The following is a 19,529-nucleotide window of genomic DNA, read 5'->3' as shown; positions in this document are numbered from 1 at the left end:
AGACACAAGCGCCAGATTTCCCTCTAGTGTATTATTAAGAAACTCGATTATGCGTACGTACCGTTCAGGCATCGATATCGCACCAGCAGCGAGCCCTCGCCTCTGCAACGCCGCTCGGCCTGGTCCCGGCTCAGGCTGAACAGGCAGTGCACCTCGCCTGAACACCTGCGCATGAGGACAACCGTTGGAAGCACTCAGCGAACAGCTGTTTTCAAAAGAACGGTTATTAATGCTAATGACGTAATAGTAATAGCAGCAGTAGTACGCGGACTAACAAGTCCTATCACAAATTACTATCACATGTACGATAGGTACCACACGTATCACAAGTACGATTGTGATAGTAACAAGTGTACTATCAGTCGAAGTACCGGTAGTAGCTGTACAAAACCAGTGAAACCAACAGACAGTTAAACCAGGGAAAGCATAGGGGACGTTATTGTTGTGCTTAAGTTTCGTGTAATGATTATGACCTAAATTGAGAGGAATTAAAGTGGACGAAAAATCACCCTTTCCGTCGGTGGGATGCGAACCCACAACCTTCGAATTACGCTTCCGATGCTGTTGCCTATGCTTTCCTTGGCTTAATTGTGTGTCGGTTTCATTGTTTGTATCCAACAAAGAAACGAGCCCATCGAACAATTCTCCTTCTTTCATACAAGCCCGGCCGCGGCGGCTGTATTTTCGATGGAGGCGAAAATGTTTGAGGCTCTTGTACTTAGACTTAGGCGCACGTTAAAGAACCCCAGGTGGTCGAAATTTCTGGAGCCCTCCACTACGGCGTCCCTCATAATCATATCGTTGTTTTGGGACGTTAAACCCCAGATATTATTATTATTATTATTATTATTATTATTATTATTATTATTATTATTATTATTATTATTATTTCATACAGTAGCAGTTGAAGTAGTTGCTATTCTAGTAACAGTAGGACTCTGGTGTTACTTTGACTCGTGCGCACGTGATTGCGCGCAACCGGTTAACGCATGACTTGTACGTGGCTTATCGGAGGTGCCGGTACACGTAAGCAAGGGGGAATAAGGATGAGGGCTTTTTGCTTGAACTGTGAACTGGCGTGTCCGAGTCTGCTCTTCCGTCCCGGCGTGCCGCCGACACGATGTGGCGTCAGAAGTGGAATACGAACCCGCGCCCAAATAGCGGAATTTCTATGCGACAGCACGCCTCGTAAGCAAAAGAAACATCCGGCTTTCGCCATGTAATATAGGTGCATTCGACTATGTGCATTCGACAGTCAACTAACTGTCTACCCATGCAAGCGACTGCGTGTTCGAAGACGATGATTCTGCCCTCGGCAATCGCGCACGCGCTCTTCTCTGCGCACGCCCCTTTATATAAGTTCCATACGATTTGACCAACTATAACGAAGATGACTCGATGGCTTGCACATTTCGCCCCTCTGGGATCGTGTTAAAGTGACGCTGATATCGATTCAGTAAACCAATAAATGTAGCCGCGAGGTCAGTGGAGCCAATCTTTAAGGGGGCTTAATGTTTTACAGTTAGGCTGTTTGTTTGATGGGGAAAACTACTTTTTTTGTTTCTTTTCTTTTGCCAACAAAGGGATATCGATATAACACCGGGCATAAAAGTTGGCAAGGTATCTTAAACAGCCTAATATAGGAAAAAAATAAAAAGACTGGCAGAAATAAGAAAACTAAGAACATGTGTACGAGTCAGCAAGAGCACTGCTTGCACCGCTAGACCTGGCCAATCTCCCCTTCTTCGTGGGTACGTGCCAGACTTCACAAGCAACAGCACCGACAACAGCAACGGAATCGAGCCGCGTCTCATCGACAAGTGGCTATATAACCCGTCTGGAGAGGGTGCACGCGGATAGAGGGAGGGTGGTTTGACGCGGCGTCTTCCGCGCACTGAGACCGCCGTTGTGCGAGCGGTTCCCGTCGCAGGTGATTCATAAACAACGGTGATTTAAGAGTTCGTTCCACCCGGCAGCAAGCACTTTAAGAGAAATGCCGTGACCGCCACACCCCCTTAGCGCCTGCGCATCGCCGGCTATAGCCGGGCTGAATACAGCTATAGCTCTTGAAGGGGGTGCTGCGAACGCTTCGATTACGCGCCTGCTATGCGCGGCATGCGTCCGTTCTGAGTTCTTGATCTTCTTCTTTCGCTCGGCATATACGAAACGATCATTAACCACGGTAATGGGCGAGGTAGTGAAATCGCGCTATCTAGATCGGCGTGAAAGATAAGGATGGGGTGAACGCGAGCCAAAGATGGATGGCGAACGCGTAGACTGCGGCGCAGTCTGTGCGCTTAAACGGGAGCATTGTTAGTCACGTCACGAGTTAGTTTCACATGTTACATAAAAGAGACCTTTATTCGGTTACAACCGAGGAGGTTTTAAAAAGATTGCTCCTTGTGTACAACCGAGGAGTATTTTTTTATATATATAAATGCTGGAATTGAAGTTGTCCTTCCAATGCGAAGCCACGAATCCGCCATATTACCAGTGCCAAGATCAAACATTGGCGTTTAGCGAAGAAAAAAGCAGCGCTTTCATCACACGCCATATGAGTTGTATATATGGGTAATATTTTGAAACAGACGGTGCTAGCTGTGTACCTCTGTGTTAGAAGTTTCCTCAGGAGGCTCCAAAGTCCGGGCAAACTTTATTAAATATCAAGACATCAACAGTCATCTCGATGGGTTACTTTCGTCAGGAACAACGATATCTTATATAATTAATTAGCCTAACATTTACAATAACAGAGCGAAAACAATTTATCTCTAAGCGGGCACCACCCGGAAACACCATGTTTCCGAGACAAACCAGGGGCATACCGTGCCTTCACCTTTGCCGGTAACGCGTTGCGAGAGCTTCCGCTCCAGATTAAAAAAAAAAAAATCACAGCATATCCACGGAGTGAATGATGATGCGTGGGCGACGCTGCGGAGGTTCATCGGTAAACCGTGAATCTTCCGTGAATTCTGCCCAGTACATCATCACCGACGTGAGATCGGGCGCGTTTATACTAAAGGCTCGATGAGTTATGACGACTTGCAGCTCACTTTAATTTTACATGTACGGTGTGAATTTTCATTGTTTAGAAAACCATTGCTTTAGAAAACATCTGGCGTCTTTCGTTAAGCAGCTGGCGTCTTTTCGTTTTGCTTTAGAAACATCTGGCGTTCTTTCGTTTTGCTTTTAGAAAACATCTGGTGTCTTTCGTTGGTTTATTTCATCAATCAACGGTGTTTTGAACAAAATTTTTATTGTTTAATCACGCACAGGAGAAATCTCACCAGGCACTACCTTGGAGGTAAACAATGGCTGCTAATGGGAATGAGACACAGAAGAAGTCGGCTTTTAGCTAACACTTACACTTCTACTTCTACTAACGTTTCCTACTGGAACATGCCAATGGCTGCTAATGGGGAATGAGAGACAGAAGAATTCGGCTTTTAGTTAACGCGCACGCTGCGAATTTATTATTGTTCAACAACGCACAGGAAAAATCTCCCACCGGCACCACCTTGGAGGTCAAGATCTGGTACTAGCGTTACGACTGGTTACGCACTACTACGAGTGACGAACGGGTGCCGCCTTAAGGAGCTTCGCCCCTAAAAATCGTCCTTGGTTACAACCTAAAAATAAATACAAGCTCCGTCCGCAGAACAGCGGCGCGCTTGTCAGTCCCCCATGTAAGAGAGTGGTGCTACGAGGTTTCGTTTCGAATCGTAATTATATTTTCTGTGATAATACGAATACTACGCATATCAAAAACTAAAGGTTCGTCGTTGCTACCTAAAATATGACGTTTGACTAAGCTGGGATGCCAAGATATCTCACAGAATTTGCCAGGACGTTCAAGTTTTCCTCTTAAAACCAGCGACACGAACATATCTGTACGACAACTATCCTGCGAGGCGTTAGTTGCTTTGTCGAAGTATAAGTAATACAATAAGTGTCGTAGAGAGTATTGCAAATATTGCTGCCTTTGTTCTAAACACGCGGCTCACTGCACGCCTGTAGTAGAGCACGCATAATACTCTAAATCGTCAACCATTTTTGTAAACACACATCTATGCAAATTCTCTACTAGTGGAACAATGGTGGCTGTGGGCAGAGCTTATATTAAGGCGAAAGCCTTAGATGCCTCATAAAACGCGAAAATTGACCAGCGTCGGCGTCTACCGACGGTGGCGTCAATACGAGTGATGGAAAAAAGTCATCACGTGATTACGTCACAGATCGCCAAAATTTGTGACGTCATCACATGAAATCCTAACTTGGTCAACGGTGGCCGATCACGGAGACTGTGCAAAACCAGGTGAGGTACTTCCGATCGCGGAGGCGATGCAAAAGCACATTAGGTGCAGGAAGCTTTCTGGGGGTGGCGGCAGAAACATCGACTGAGAAAGAAAAATAAGATGGCTTTCGCCTTTCGGTCGTCTTAGGTGAGTGCATAAGGGACGCTGTGAGTTTTTTTATATATGTATACTTAGGTTCTAACCGGCTATACTTGTAAAAACTCAGGGGTTCCCTTAGGCATTAGGCTAAGACGACTCGAATGCGAAAACCATCCGATGTGGCTCTTTTATCATCATCATCCGCGTCATCACCATCATAGGAGATTGAGAGGTCACGTGACTAGCTACACACTTTGTTGATGCTGTGGCTGGCGAACAATGCAGTCGAATCAGAACGTCAAGGTAATAATAAAGCCCGCCTCTTCCACTGCTGCACGTAATGTCTTGTAAGAAGTCTGGTCGCCAACTGCATCACTTAATGCGTTACCCATTCCCCTTCCCTACACGGAGTAGCATGCCAGCGGTTGTATACACGACGGCAAAAATGTCTGTTTTCTTTTTCAATCAAGAGCCCCTCTCTCTCTCTTTCTGCTGATATTACTATCAATATTTTTTTTAAATGCCGGCGGCACCAAAGTTACCAGTATGCTAATAGTATACTGGTAATGGTAATAATCCGCCTGTATACGGAACCGTCCTCCACGGCACAGGTTGGAACATTACTGCATTGCGCAGTGAAACAACAAACAAAGTGAGCAAGAAAGAGAAACAGAGGGAGAGAGAGAGAAGGTGCATGGTGCCTCACACGCCTTTAACTGTCATCCATCAACTTCCGTGACACCACAGGTCATGCGCATTGTCTCTTCACAAAGAACGATCACTGGCTACGCAAGAGGAATGACGTCGGTTGTCTCCAGACAAGTTCACTGCCATAACATTGAGAACTGTATTTTAGCGTTCGCATTAGATTTCGAATGCTACCCCAAAGATCCTGCGATTCTGAGGAGTAAACTGGGCGCTCGTAAGCCGAAGTGGAACCCGGTTTTTTACTATCCCAGCGTAAAGAAAGTATTCTACAGCGCGAGATTTTGTTATTGTGCAGAAGATATTGCCAAATGAGTGAGTGAGTGAGTGGGTGAGTGAGTGAGTGAGTGAGTGAGTGAGTGAGTGAGTGAGTGAGTGAGTGAGTGAGTGAGTGAGTGAGTGAGTGAGTGAGTGAGTGAGTGAGTGAGTGAGTGAGTGAGTGAGTGAGTACTTTACTGAATGATGGACAACGCGATTTAAACCAAAGCGATTTAAACGACCTTTATTAGGAAGCTGTCTTAGGTATTCAAGAGAAAGCCTTAAGTACCTAATTAGGCACTGGCCTTGAAAATTGCGGAGTGTGGAACAAACAAATGAACAGAGGGGGAGGGGGGGGGGGCAAGCGCCTCTCTTCTTCCCACCCCAAACCCTTCCTGCCCCTAATACGCCTATGAAAAGACTCACAGGGTACCGTATCTATTCGCCTAAGACGACTCGAAGGCGAAAAGCCATCCTTTTCTTTTCAGTCGACGTTTTGATCTTGCCGCGCCCTCGTCCTAAAGTTTCTGCATCTCACCTGCTCCTCCGCCACCTTTATACAGGAAAGTTCTATAGAGAGTTTCAAAATAAGGTTCGCAGCGTTCGCGTTGCATTGGTATGTATACGCTATTTTCTAACTATAACGTACGTGCCAGAGGTTAGCGTATGACGCATGCGCAGTGGCTACAAACGCCAGCGCAAAGCTTTGCGTACGCTATTCTAAAGCTGTCTTTTAGAGAGTTTTAGTGCACCCCAAGCGGCTTGCGCACGTAAGACCTTGCGGCTTTTTGTATTCTCCTTGGGTGCGGCTGAGAGTATAAAGGAACGCAAGAGCGTGCGTAAGCAAGCCACTTGGGGTCCCCGGCACTAAAGCTCGCTATTACAGAGCTTGAGAATTAGGGACCTAAGACACCGGGTCCCTAAGCTGCGTTGGGTAGGCTGCTCTTGCGTTCGGAGGAGCGGCAGAGCTTGAGAATTGGGTCAAATGAAAGAAAGCTGCGTTGGGTCAACCGCACGGGGAGCCAATAAAATCACGCGAGACGCGGGCCATACTGTGCCGTGGCCCGCGTTGCGTCTGCGTCCGTCTCGCTGGCGACCCAAGACGCCTTGGGGACGCTAGTTTTCGATTTTTCGGTCGTGGGTCAACGCGAGCGCAAGAGCCCAAGAGTGGTTTGGGTTCTGCGTATGCGCCCTGGCGGTTCGCAAATTTCTTGGGGCCCCAATTCTGTAATTTGTGTGTACGTGCTTCATGACACAGTTTACACCATTTGGTTCTCGAAACGCTAATTTGAACTTCACAGAAATAGTACGCGCTTCTTTGCGCGTTTAGGGCCTATAGGTATGCGTTGCTACTTCTTTTTTTCGCAGCTGTTGAGGCATATTGGACTAAAGAACTTCTGATGCTGGCGGAGCGGTTTTTTAAGAGATGGTTTGCAGACCGCGCCGATCAAATGCTGATATGCCGTTGATCCGAAAGTCACAAAGTTTGTTGGAGCAATTCATGCGGCTGTATAGAAGTTCAATGAACGTTTTACGAGGTCATTGAACGTTTTTATAATTAACAATGAAAATGCACCACATTGTTGAACTGTGAAGAGACAGCTCACCGCTCTATACAAAGCCATGGCATGCAGAGCACAAAATGACACTCGACCGCATCTACCTGCCCGGCCCCCACTTCAGATCAAGGAGGTGCCCCTCCCACCCCGGCCCCCGAGAGAAATTTCTGGCTACGCCCTTGGACCTTGATACAAAAATCAAAGCCAGTTCCACCCGGACTGAAAGCTGCGCGAACTGCGGAGCATTGATTCGTCTGTGTTTCCCTTGTGTTTATTATCTTGTGTTTCAGATGCGAAGCAGCTTTTGCGCTGGGCTTTGTCCGTTAGTTCCATTGGCAACCGTCCGCTTTCTAAAACCTACCATAGCCATCTGTAACATATTGAGCGCGCTCTCGCGCCAAAGAGAAGTCTTCCTCGTCTTCTTCGACCGCCTTTATGTTGATACGTGCAGAGCACTTTAGGGGCCCGGGCCAAGCCCGGGCTGCCATATGCTCTCCTAGCTTGGCGTAACGCAAACAGAACCACGTGTGCTGGCACGCGCTAGTGCGTTCGGGCCTATGTAAGGGGCTGGGTAAGACGCTGTGGCCTCTCCCCCTTACGCTCTCTCAAAAATCATGTGGTGGCGTCGGCGAACGAGATTCTGCAGACGCGCGATGAACCAATGCGTCGTATCCTAGTCAGAACGCGCTGGGACGCACTAGTGCGTTCGGGTCTGTGTAACGGGCTGGGTAAGACGCTGTGGCCTCTCCCCCTTACACTGTCTCAGCAATCACGTGATGGCGTCGGGGAACGAGGTTCTGCAGACGCGCGATGAACCCGCATGGCATGCTCCAACAAGAGTTCGTGACGAGTAACAGCAACAGCAACTACAGAGAATTCATGGTGTGCTCCACATGCAAGGTCGCGTTAACATCGGGCATGGTGCCCGTGATGAACGGCACATTAAGCCGACCCATGCGCTCCTTACCATACCCGCATGGTTCCCTTTAGTGGGAGATGGTGAAATTTTTTTGCTCTTTTCTGTTATTTTGTGTTCTTTTCTTGTGATTACGTGTTATTTATATGCTTTTCTTGTTTTTTTTTTCTTCTGGTTATCTTATTTGCTTTGTGATTATCTACTTTCTGTTCTGTGGTCTATTTTATACTGTTTTTCTGTTTGCTGCTCCGAGCGCGATGTGTCTCCCGGCGCTGGCGTTTCACCTCCGAATTCTCTCTTCCGTAGATCTACGTCCAACTTGCGACGCTGGCGTTTAGCTGTCGCTTCGCTGGCTTGGACAGACGAATGAGCCCTTCGGCGAAGCTGGCGTTCACGGGCACGAAAGCGCTGGCGTTCCAAACGCGCAGCCTGCTCAGCGGCTTATGTGTATCAAACGTGGGACCTGCGTCACCCCAAAGCGAGAAGTGAGACTGCGTCACAACAACGCCAGACATGAGACGACGGCAAGGTGGTCCCTTAAAATGCTCCGCAGTATTCTTTTTTAGATGCGAAGTCTCTTATGGCGGAGTTCAATCCGGTGGTGGTGTGCGGCGTGACCACCTTTACTGCGCATGCGCATACCCTCTCCCCTCCCCCCCTTTCCCCTCTCCCCTCCCCCTTTCCACTCTTCCTTTGAAATGCGGGCTAGACATGCCGAAATTCTCTCCTGCGCAACGCCGCGATGAGCCCCAGCGCATGCGCGTCCCTCCCCCTCTCTCTCCTCTCCTACGCTGCCCCCCTCTCGCACGCCTGCCGACCGCGTTCCCCGCTCGCCCTGTGAGAATTAACGGCCAGGCTAGAGGGAAGACAAGACGCGCGTAGCGTTCCTCTTGGCGTTCCACGACGCGACGTCGGTAGCATGCCCAAAGAACGCCAACGGAACGGGATCGTGCAAGTGCTCCGGCTTCGCATCGCCTCATGGTCCCCTTTAGCGGGAAATGGTGTAATTTTTTTCTTTACTGGAGCCATTAGTGCCGTACGGCATAAGTTAAATTAAAAGCTCAACAGTTAAAATCAGGGTTTGAGCCGAAAATGAAACCGGGCATTTTACAAGCCAGTGAAGTATTCTACCCCAGTGCCACGCCATTGCTACAAGCCCCACTTGAAGAAAAAGGGAAAAAAAGATAAAAACTCTGTACAGTTGGCATGTTGTGCAAGGTACGTAGAGTCGCGCTCAATGTGACTTGCAACACGGGAGCGCGTGGCCTCACGAGCTTAAAGGGCCCCTCACCAGGTTTGACAATTTTGAGCTGACGAGCGCAATGCATACACTGGGCGTTCACGATCACGTCTGCCAAAATTTGCAACGCTACGCGCCGCAGAAATGGGTCAAATTTCAAGGTGAACGCTGCTTGCCCTTCTTCTCGCGGGCGCGCGCTTTAGAGAATGAGGGGATGACGTACATGAGAAAATGGCCCTACGTAGATGGTAGTGCTGTGATGTCGCTCCTCTACGTAGACGACTGTGCTCTGACGTCGCCAACAGTAGGACGTGACACTGCTATAATTATTTGACACGACATGTGTCGTTTGTGTAATTTGTTACTTGAATAGATTAATAAAACTTGAGAGAAATATTGAGACACACAAAGAGAATGTGTGGGTCTTTTTCATTTTTTTTTCGTGAATTGTAGCGAGATTCGGGGCTGATGTGCCTCCCTTTCACATGCGTTCGTCTCCCCGCGGTTAGCGCATCGAGCAGACGCCAGCCCTGGAAAAGAAAGTAATGTTCTGGCGCGTTCGAGCACTCATTATGCTCATTTATTCTACCGCGTCCAAGTAAACATTAATGCGCCACTGGCTCATGATACCGCCACTCTCGTGCCCGTACAAATCTCTCAACTTGCATGCCCGTCCCGCAGAAACAGGCAGTACACCACAGAGAACGCCGACAAAACGCCCATGGCCGCTACATAAAAAAAAGGTAGCGGCCGTGCAACGCCGCTCGCGGGCTCGGGCTGGCTCGGGCACGTCATGCGCACGTGACCATGCATGCGCATGACGTGTTCATGTGTATCTGTCAAGTGAATAGGGTAGGGAAGGGATTTGGCTTGCTAAGGCTACACGGGGCGAGTGGCAAGGGTTTGAAACTCGCCTCCTCGCATCATGGTTTCGCGCCGCTACAAATTATTGTTTTTCTCAGCTCGTAATGAACCGATTTGAAAAATTCTTGTGGCATACTGCTCTTCATTCGGCACACAACAACTTCCAGCGTCTAACTAAAATTTGCTATGTGGCCTGGTGAGGGGCCCTTTAAGGATCGCGCATTACTTCCACTAGCCCTTAATTCTACAACTAAACGCTGTTCCCTCACTGGGGGATGTTCCCGAATAAGAAAATAGCATCTGGTTACAGAAATGAAGCAAGTTGAAGCCATGAGCAATCTTTAAACTCATGAGGCCACGCGCTCCCGTGTTGCAAGTCATATTGGGCGCGACTGTACGTGTCACGCTAGCTAGCAGATGTAATACTGTGTGACAAAAGCGCAGAATTGCACCAGTCGTCACACCATGTCGACTGTGTAATGGGTGGTTGAAAGCGGCCAACCCATTACAAAGGGCTCACCCATAATTCATCATCGTTATTATCGTCAGCCACAGCATCAACAAAGAAGCCAGCCTTGAGAACGCAGCATGCGGTACAAACACTCACGTACCTATCAAGCTCTGGTGCTATCTATTATTATTATTATTATTATTATTATTATTATTATTATTATTATTATTATTATTATTATTATTATTATTATTATTATTATTATTATTATTATTATTATTATTATTTCTTTCATCTTTGAGTCGTCTTAGGCTAATGCATACCGGACCCTCCGAGTTTTTTTTATGACACCGTTCGTGTAGGCAGCCTCATTAAGAAAATCCAGCCCTTAACGTAGCGCTAATTCTGCTCTAATCCAGCGCTAATTCTGCGGTTAGTGTAGCGCTAACGTCGTCCTTGTGTAGGTCTTGGTGTAGTTCTAAATCCTGCGCTTAATGCAGCTCCACTACCGTGAGGCCTGAGGCAGTACGTACCACGGGCAACCCAGCGATTCTTGCCACCACCGCTACAATCGCGCGCTTGCAGAAGTGGTGGCGCCTTCTCTTGCGCGGAGCGGGTATCAGAAGGATCTCTCAGAAGCGTTTCTCGCGATTTTACGTAAATTGTCGCGAATAATTCTCGGTTATTTTAGGGGCGAAGCTCCTTAAGGCGGCACCCGTTCGTCCCTCGTAGTAGTGCGTAACCAGTCGCAACGCTAGTACCAGATCTTGACCTCCAAGGTGGTGCCGGTGGGAGATTTTTCCTGTGCGTTGTTGAACAATAAAAAAATTCGCAGCGTGCGCGTTAACTAAAAGCCGAATTCTTCTGTCTCTCATTCCCCATTAGCAGCCATTGGCATGTTCCAGTAGGAAACGTTAGTAGAAGTAGAAGTGTAAGTGTTAGCTAAAAGCCGACTTCTTCTGTCTCTCATTCCCATTAGCAGCCATTGTTTACCTCCAAGGTAGTGCCTGGTGAGATTTCTCCTGTGCATGATTAAACAATAAAAATTTTGTTCAAAACGCCGTTGATTGATGAAATAAACCAACGAAAGACGCCAGATGTTTTCTAAAAGCAAAACGAAAGAACGCCAGATGTTTCTAAAGCAAAACGAAAAGACGCCAGCTGCTTAACGAAAGACGCCAGATGTTTTCTAAAGCAATGGTTTTCTAAACAATGAAAATTCACAGCGTACATGTAAAATTAAAGTGAGCTGCAAGTCGTCATAACTCATCGAACCTTTAGTATAAACGCGCCCGATCTCACGTCGGTGATGATGTACTGGGCAGAATTCACGGAAGATTCACGGTTTACCGATGAATCTCCGCAGCTTCGCCCACTCATCATCATTCACTCCGTGGATATGCTGTGATTTTTTTGTAGTTTACATTATTTTAGGCCTGTTGGTTTATTTTGTACTGGCTTTGAGCATTGCCCTTGTTTTAGGCCTGTATTGACCACTGCGTGACCACGCGACATGAGATCGTGAATAGACAAGCCGGGCCCCCAAAAGTGCTACATACTTTAAAAAACGTCATTAGATGGGTTGATTAGAAACCGTGTAGAAACGCGACTCAAGACGTCTGCGAACGAAGATGGCTCCACCACTTGTTCCGGTCTATGTGCCGTCCTGGCCCGCTTTAAATACCGCGCAAACCCTCAGGGCTTGTACTACAGGCACTGTTGTGACCATGGCGCTGTGTCATCTAAAAGGTTTTCCTCACCAGCTAATCCCACGGGTATGGTATCTTCCCCTGAGCTTCTGCCTTGTTTGAATCTTTTTCCTGCCACGCCACATCGGATATTTCTTATGGTTAACATCCGTGCGAATAATAAATGAATAGGCATTTGAGAAGGCCACTCCAAGCCGGTCATGTGAAGTCTGCGGGTGCAGCGAAACAGTCGCGCACCTTCTCTGTGAGTGCACCCGCTTCAACTCCGAAAGAACGGCCCTCTCAGCCGCACTAAGACCGCTGGACAACCGCCCTCTCGCGGAGAACAAAATCCTAGGGCCCTGGCCTACCCGGTCTTCAGAACGAGCCGCTCTGAGGGCGTTGGTGCGGTTTCTTCGAGCAACCGGACTCAGTGACAAACAGTGACTGTTGGCAGAAAATGTTGCTGTGTAGTACTTGGACTACGGTCATGACCTTTTCCCGCGTGCTGTCGTTACAAACTCTCTTTCATTCTTTTGCATCCCCTTTCCCTTTCCCACGTACAGGGTAGCAAACCGGAGGCTTCCTCTGGTTAACCTCCCTGTCTTTTCTTTCTCTCTCTCTAATGTCCGTGCATTTGCTTTCGTTCACGTCAACTCCGACCTCCATTTATTGTGCCCGGCTTGCAAGACCTGTGGTGATATCGAAGATTACTTGCTTAAGTGCAATGAACTTGAGAAAGATCGTCAATGTTTTGTTTTTGGTTTTCGGTTTGAAGCACTCCAACATTCAGGCTCGCCACACGACAATGTGAATGATATCGTGTTTCCGCGTGACCAGTGGACAATCAGGAAGGAGGTGTCGCGGCTACTTTTGAAGTTTTTTAACGTTACAGAGCTGGCATGTGACTGGTGATGAGTGACACTTATGTTGGGGTGTGGTGCGGTGATATGGGGGCCCGGCACAACACCGTATACGTTACAGCTGATAGGCCACCGGCATGTGCATTGTTGCGTCGCACTGCGCGCGCCTTCTTGATAGCCTGCCCGCGTTTCCCTTTTTTTTTTTTAAAAAAGGACGCTGTTTCAAAAGGAGGAAACCGGGCGGGGCAATTGCCTGCAACTCTCGCAAGGCTAGATCCGCCGGCAACATACAACCTCCTCATCATCCAGCCTTGATCGACGCGAAGCTTCGCTTCTCTATCGACTTTGGTTGGGAGCTGCCTTCACGAAGGACATATACAACATTCATTAGAATCACTGAAAGTGCGCACCGAAGAAAATGTCGACCACTTGCTGTGCCATAGTCCCCGGTTTGCCTCGGAGAGACGAGTACTTTTCGAACGCACGGCGACGACAGGACGATCGGCCACTTTCCGTGCAGGCGCTGTTACGAGCGAGTATTCGGCTCCATCCCACCGCTGCAACCAGTTGTTACGAGCGGCGACGTTGGCCGACGCGGACTCGTGGGGTAGCGTGGAGCTGAGCGGCGACAGTCGTACCGCAGGCCCAGGGACGTCCGGAACAGCAGGAAGCCGAGGCAGAGAGACCGACGTTGAGGAAACTTAACAGAGGTTTATTTACAACATCATAGAGGACAGGATCGTCAGAACGACATCTAGTCCGATCGATCCGTGCCGAGCAGACGCTCTGCTGCTCCTTAAATACGCTTCAATACAAAGACAGGGAAACTCCTTATGCGGCAAATGTCCAATCACAAACGTGCATGCCTTTGAAGCTGCACAACTATAGCTCCTTATGCGGCAAATGTCCAATCACAAACGTGCATGCCTTTGGAGCTGCATAACTATAGCTCCTTATGCGGCAAATGTCCAATCACAAACGTGCATGCCTTTGGAGGGTCCGTCTCTTCGGCACATAGGTCACCGCCCCCAGGATGGCACTCCAGAGACCACTGTCCTCTCACTCTTCACGTCCGACCAGTTCGGAAGGGGGGGGGGGAGACAATGCCACCTCGGGGAACTGGTAATCCTTTTACGAACAAAGGCACCAGCCTTAGCCAAAAGCACACTCGATGCAAATACGCGACCCACGGAGTGGTCCCGCGTGTAGCAGCCAGCTCCCCACCGAAGCGCTCAGTTCAGGGAAAGACAGCAGGTGTAGGTAAATCCGTTCTCCGAAATGAGGGGGGGGGGAGTCCCAAGTAGCAGGAAAACTCGTTTGGAGACAGCTGGCCCAGGACCCTCGCATTTGCTTTGTAACAGCGCTACTAGAACGCCGACCCCATCTCTCGACTGGCTTGTGCGAACGCCTCTGACTTGTGGTGCAGTCCCGTACGCGTCAGTGAATTGACTGCCTTTACTTCCCTTCTCTCCTCTCTTTCTCATCTTTCTATTCCTCTTCCCTAATACCCCAGTGTTGGATAGCCAACGGGAAGCTTTTCTGGATAACCTCCCTGCCTTCTGCTTTTCCGTTTCCTTCCTTCCTTCCTTCCTTCCTTCCTTTCGCCATGCCTTGAAAAACTGGACGACAGACTCATTTCGGAAGAGAAGATTCCCGGACCGTGCCCCTACGCGTCGCAGGCCAGCAAAACGACGTGGGCATTGATGCTGTTTTTAAAATCGACTGGCTTAAAGGACCGCTTGTAGGCGTCTAATGGACAGGCGCACATGTTCCCTGATGGTACATTCCTCACTCCTTTTTCTTTTAATCCCTTCCCCCAGTGTAGGGTAGCAAACCGGAAGCGCGACTGGTTGATCTGCCCACCTTGCCTCCTCCTCCCGCTGCTTAATAGTCATTCATTTCTTCACGCCTCAAACTTCTACTGCAATTCTGCCTTGTTTGAATACTTTTCATGCCACCACTGCCTTGCCGTTCAGTGCTCCAAACCGGATATTTGTTCCGGTTAACATCCTTGCCTTTACTTCTTTCTTTCTCTCTATGTCTCTCCAAGTGACATGATCTAAGCCTAGTGTTCAAGATTCCTGCTTATATTCAAGAGAGACCCCTTTTCCACGGCGCGGGCCATTCATCTCGCGCTGGGCGTGGTTGCGCCCGCGAAGCGGAACGCTTCGACAAAAAGGGCTGGCGGCACAAGGTGACTCGAAAAGCCCTACCATCAAAGATGGCCGCAGCCACGGCGGTGTTCTCGACAACGCTGCAGCCTTCCTCGCGGCGCAGTGGAGCGTTGTATGTGGCTGCGCAGCTTCGCATAGATGGTGTACCTATAGGTGCCCGTTTTACCGTCGCATTGCGCAAGCGACGTCGGATCGCAGCCCGCACGCGTTGTGCTTAGCAAACACCGGGGCTGCAGCCTTTCCTCTCGCACGTCATCACCTTGCTGCAGATGGTCCATCACTCACGCTCGCGCGTACCTACCCATCCACCGCTGCTTTCTTTGTCGCTGAGCGTAATAAACGCGTGTCACTCGTTCACGACGCGATCTCACGCTTTTTGTGTCTATACTGAGAGAGGCATCGGGAAAAGGGGGGGGGGGGAGGTTGGAAAGGGGTGGGGCCTGCGTGTGTCGTGCGCTCCGCGCGTCGTCGTATTCGTGTCCGTTGGCTCACGAAAATGGGCGCAATTTCGTCCCACTCGAAAGTGGCGCGAAATAACAGACTAGAGAAAAAGAAACAGACAATAAAGAAAAACATCCAGAAAGAATGTATAAAGAGATGCATACGTTGTCGCGACAAACTGCGGTATCCCGGGAAGAGTGACGGAAATGCAGTATACGGTCCCCTTTGCTCAGTGCGAGAAAAAAAAATAAATAAAGGAATTAGGCATCACGAAAAGGAAACTTGCGGAGGTTTCTGGCTAGCTTATGGCGGCGCGACGGGAGATGTGACGCCTTCCGTTGTAAAAGGAGACACCGCGAAAAAAAACGCTTCCCGTGTGAGGAGAGAGAGGGAGAGAGCGGAAGAGTCATCGTGGTGAGACGGTGATACGGAAGTAGGGGAGACCGGAAGGCGTCCGTCGAGACTTCACGAGGAAGTGGGCTATTTGTGTCCTGTTTCCGTTTTGATGTGTGACCCGCGAAGTCCAGACGCAAACGGTAAACAAATCGAGCTTCTTTTTTTTCTTTTTTTTTCTTTAGCTTTTGCACGCGCTTTATGTCACGGTCGACTGGGAAGTGTCAAAACTTCCGCGCGGTTACACCTCGCCGGTTTTACCTGAACAGAAATGGCTTGGGTGCCTGAACTTACGGCACTGTGAATGAATGAACGAACGAACGAACGAACGAACGAACGAACGAACGAACGAACGAACGAACGAACGAACGAATGAATGAATGAATGAATGAATGAATGAATGAATGAACGAACGAACGAACGAACGAACGAATGAATGAATGAATGAATGAATGAATGAATGAATGAATGAATGAATTACATGCGTTCTGCGCGACAAATTTCACTTACGGTTCTTTCTAAGCAGTGAACCTATTCAACACATGATCGGCTACTACCTACTTCATTGCGTTTATATTTACATAAACGAAGAAAAGAAACGTAACGAATGCAACGACATTGCCGCTGAACGCGCTGTCACTGTCAAGCGCCGTCTGCTTACGCCGGTACGGCGTAAGCTGACGGTGATTGACAGTTTAAAGTTTAACAGCACGGCGGTTAACAGGTTGAGGGAGAAAGCGAAATTGGAAGGAAAGAGGCAACGATAGAACGAAGGAAACTGTTCGCGTACTGTACGATGACGTCATATTTACAAAAAAATAATAAATTCCGTCTATGTAAACATGAAAATCCACGGCTCGCTTGTAATGCCACTTTGGTTGACGTGCTAATAATGACGGCCTCGCCCACCGGCAGTGCTTAGTTCGTGTAGAGCAGCCTGTATGAGAAGATTGACTATATGTATATACTATACAGGGAGTATGCATGCACTGACGTCATCGAGGCAGCCATATCGTTGTACATGCAGCACGGTGAGAAGCTGCGCTTTATATCGATCTGCGGAGGCACAGTAGGAGCAGCGAGTCATTCAACAATGTGGCTTATGTTCACATCACGACAAGCGGCCCGCGGACCTTTCGCTAGCGGCTCTGCCTGTGCATGACTGTCTCCATCCATCATTTTTTTTTTAATGAGTATGTTTCTAAACTAACAGAAGACATGACTGGTCTCAAGTTTTTCTTTCTTTTTTTAGGGGCGAAGCTCCTTAAAGCGGCACCCGTTCGTCCCTCGTAGTCGTAGTGCGTAACCAGTCGTAACGCTAGTAACAGATCTTGACCTCCAAGGTGGTGCCGGTGGGAGATTTTTCCTGTGCGTTGTTGAACAATAAAAAATTCGCAGCGTGCGCGTTAACTAAAAGCCGAATTCTTCTGTCTCTCATTCCCCATTAGCAGCCATTGGCATGTTCCAGTAGGAAACGCTAGTAGAAGTAGAAGTGTAAGTGTTAGCTAAAAGCCGACTTCTTCTGTCTCTCATTCCCATTAGCAGCCATTGTTTACCTCCAAGGTAGTGCCTGGTGAGATTTCTCCTGTGCGTGATTAAACAATAAAAATTTTGTTCAAAACGCCGTTGATTGATGAAATAAACCAACGAAAGACGCCAGATGTTTTGTAAAAGCAAAACGAAAGAACGCCGGATGTTTCTAAAGCAAAACGAAAAGACGCCAGCTGCTTAACGAAAGACGCCAGATGTTTTCTAAAGCAATGGTTTTCTAAACAATGAAAATTCACAGCGTACATGTGAAATTAAAGTGACCTGCAAGTCGTCATAACTCTCATCGAACCTTTAGTATAAACGCGCCCGATCTCACGTCGGTGATGATGTACTGGGCAGAATTCACGGAAGATTCACGGTTTACCGATGAACCTCCGCAGCTTCGCCCACTCATCATCATTCACTCCGTGGATATGCTGTGATTTTTTTCTTCGTGAGACACCTTATGCGGTCACCATGCGTTGAAACATACCCGCGAAGCAAAAACTCTATAGTTCAGAATCTCGGCGTCCAGATGTTACAAATTCTGGAGATCGGCATCGGTGTTGTTCGAATCGTGATACCAAATCCACTTCAGCAGTGACCAATATATGAGATATGGGAAAAGCCTTCTTGCAAATGGCAACGTTAGCCGAAATTTCGTTCAAACTCCTGACTACACCCCCCCCCCCCCATTTTCCGCCCCAGCCTTCAGTGTCCCGGCCCTTGCGAGACTAAATTTCGTCACTACGGCCCTCTAGCTGAGGTCAGTTTGAGAACCCTGCTATTGGGTAAAACGTCAGCATTCTTTATTGGATGCCTCCAGTGCGCGGAACAGACCACGTGATCATGTAGGAGCGCCTCGTTTTCACAAATCACGCACACTATGCGTGCGTGCGTGTTACACGAACGCACTATAAAATTTCCCAGTATTCCTATAAAAAGGAATACTGGAAAATGCCAACCATACGAACAACATATACAAAACAAACACTTGGAAATAACCAATGATTATTAAACAGATTAATTACTGAAGGGCTTTAATTATTTAATATGGCCTATAAAGCTATTCCCAGATAGTTTAATCCAAAAACATATGTTCTATGAAAAAGCTCTTTTCTCTGGTGCTTTCTCTTTATAGGTCCAGTGTTTTGTTCATGCTCTACATTGAGCAAAATTACAATTGAATAATGTTAATATTTTGTGGGTTTTGTGTGTCTCTGCAAAGGACTGCATTTTTTGTTTGTGCGTGTAAAATTAGACTGCATTTTATTGTACTCCTGTATGTTCATTGCAATGATAATTCTTGAGTTTCGCTGATATACTGTTACTATATACTGCTGTGATCACCAATAAGGGGGCCTGCGGCTTCGTCAAGCTGTCCAAATGACAGCATTTTTTCGCCCGCCCCTTCGTATCACTACCTTATATTGATGCGAAAATAAACGTCATTGTCATTGTCACTGTATCTCGCCGGCTAACCTGCTGTTGATCGCCAGACGGAGGTCCTGCTCGCACGGGCTTGGGGCTGTGGATGTGGATGTGACTGCGGCTCCGTCTTGCGTCGTCTCGAAGATCGGCCCGCAGCCGGGTCTCGCCGGCGGCGCGTCCGGCGGCGGTTCGCTGGCGTACATGGCGTCGTGGATGGCCACCAGCTCACCATCGTCGCACCGCAGCCGCATCTCGTAGCGGCTGCACACGTGCTTCGCCAACAGTTCCGTTTCCGTTTCCGGCTGCGCTGTCACTCTTCTTTGACCCGCTACTACTGCCGCTGCTGCTGTCATTACTGCTCCTGCAACACAATGAAAAGGGTAGAATCAATGGTAATTCAGCGGTAAACGCGAGTGAATTGAAGTTCGTTAGCGTTACGTTTAATTTATTATGTCTAATTACCTTGATTACAAACAAAAGACAACATTTGCCTGCGTTATGCAAGTAAATACGGTACATTTCACAATAACACACGCAATTTTCGCCAGTGTATTCCTTTTAATGCTATCCCATTAAAAGAACAACTCAACATCAGTGTCTCACTATCGCTTGAAACGACATG

At 48.2% G+C, this 19,529-nt stretch overlaps 1 protein-coding gene across 2 annotated transcripts in view; it reads right to left on the bottom strand.

Moving 5' to 3' along the window:
• Positions 1–19,265, bottom strand: part of LOC119371820 (uncharacterized) — a 157,586-nt gene extending 138,321 nt beyond the window's left edge. For both annotated transcript variants that reach the window (XR_007417712.1, XM_037642282.2), the window contains exons 1-2: positions 18,959–19,265; positions 62–165 (exon numbers count right to left, since the gene is read on the bottom strand). Coding sequence is in view for 1 of the 2 variants with exons in the window: in XM_037642282.2 (XP_037498210.1) it covers positions 62–165; positions 18,959–19,260 (406 nt within the window). In the remaining variant the exon portion in view is untranslated. The remainder of the gene's footprint in view (positions 1–61; positions 166–18,958) is intronic.
• Between the last annotated feature and the right edge of the window lie 264 nt (positions 19,266–19,529).

Source organism: Rhipicephalus sanguineus, chromosome 10 (genome assembly GCF_013339695.2).
Source record: "Rhipicephalus sanguineus isolate Rsan-2018 chromosome 10, BIME_Rsan_1.4, whole genome shotgun sequence".
In the NCBI taxonomy this organism is placed as follows: domain Eukaryota; kingdom Metazoa; phylum Arthropoda; class Arachnida; order Ixodida; family Ixodidae; genus Rhipicephalus; species Rhipicephalus sanguineus.
Note: the sequence above shows the minus strand (reverse complement) of the source record. Positions and strands in the feature narration are given on the sequence as shown.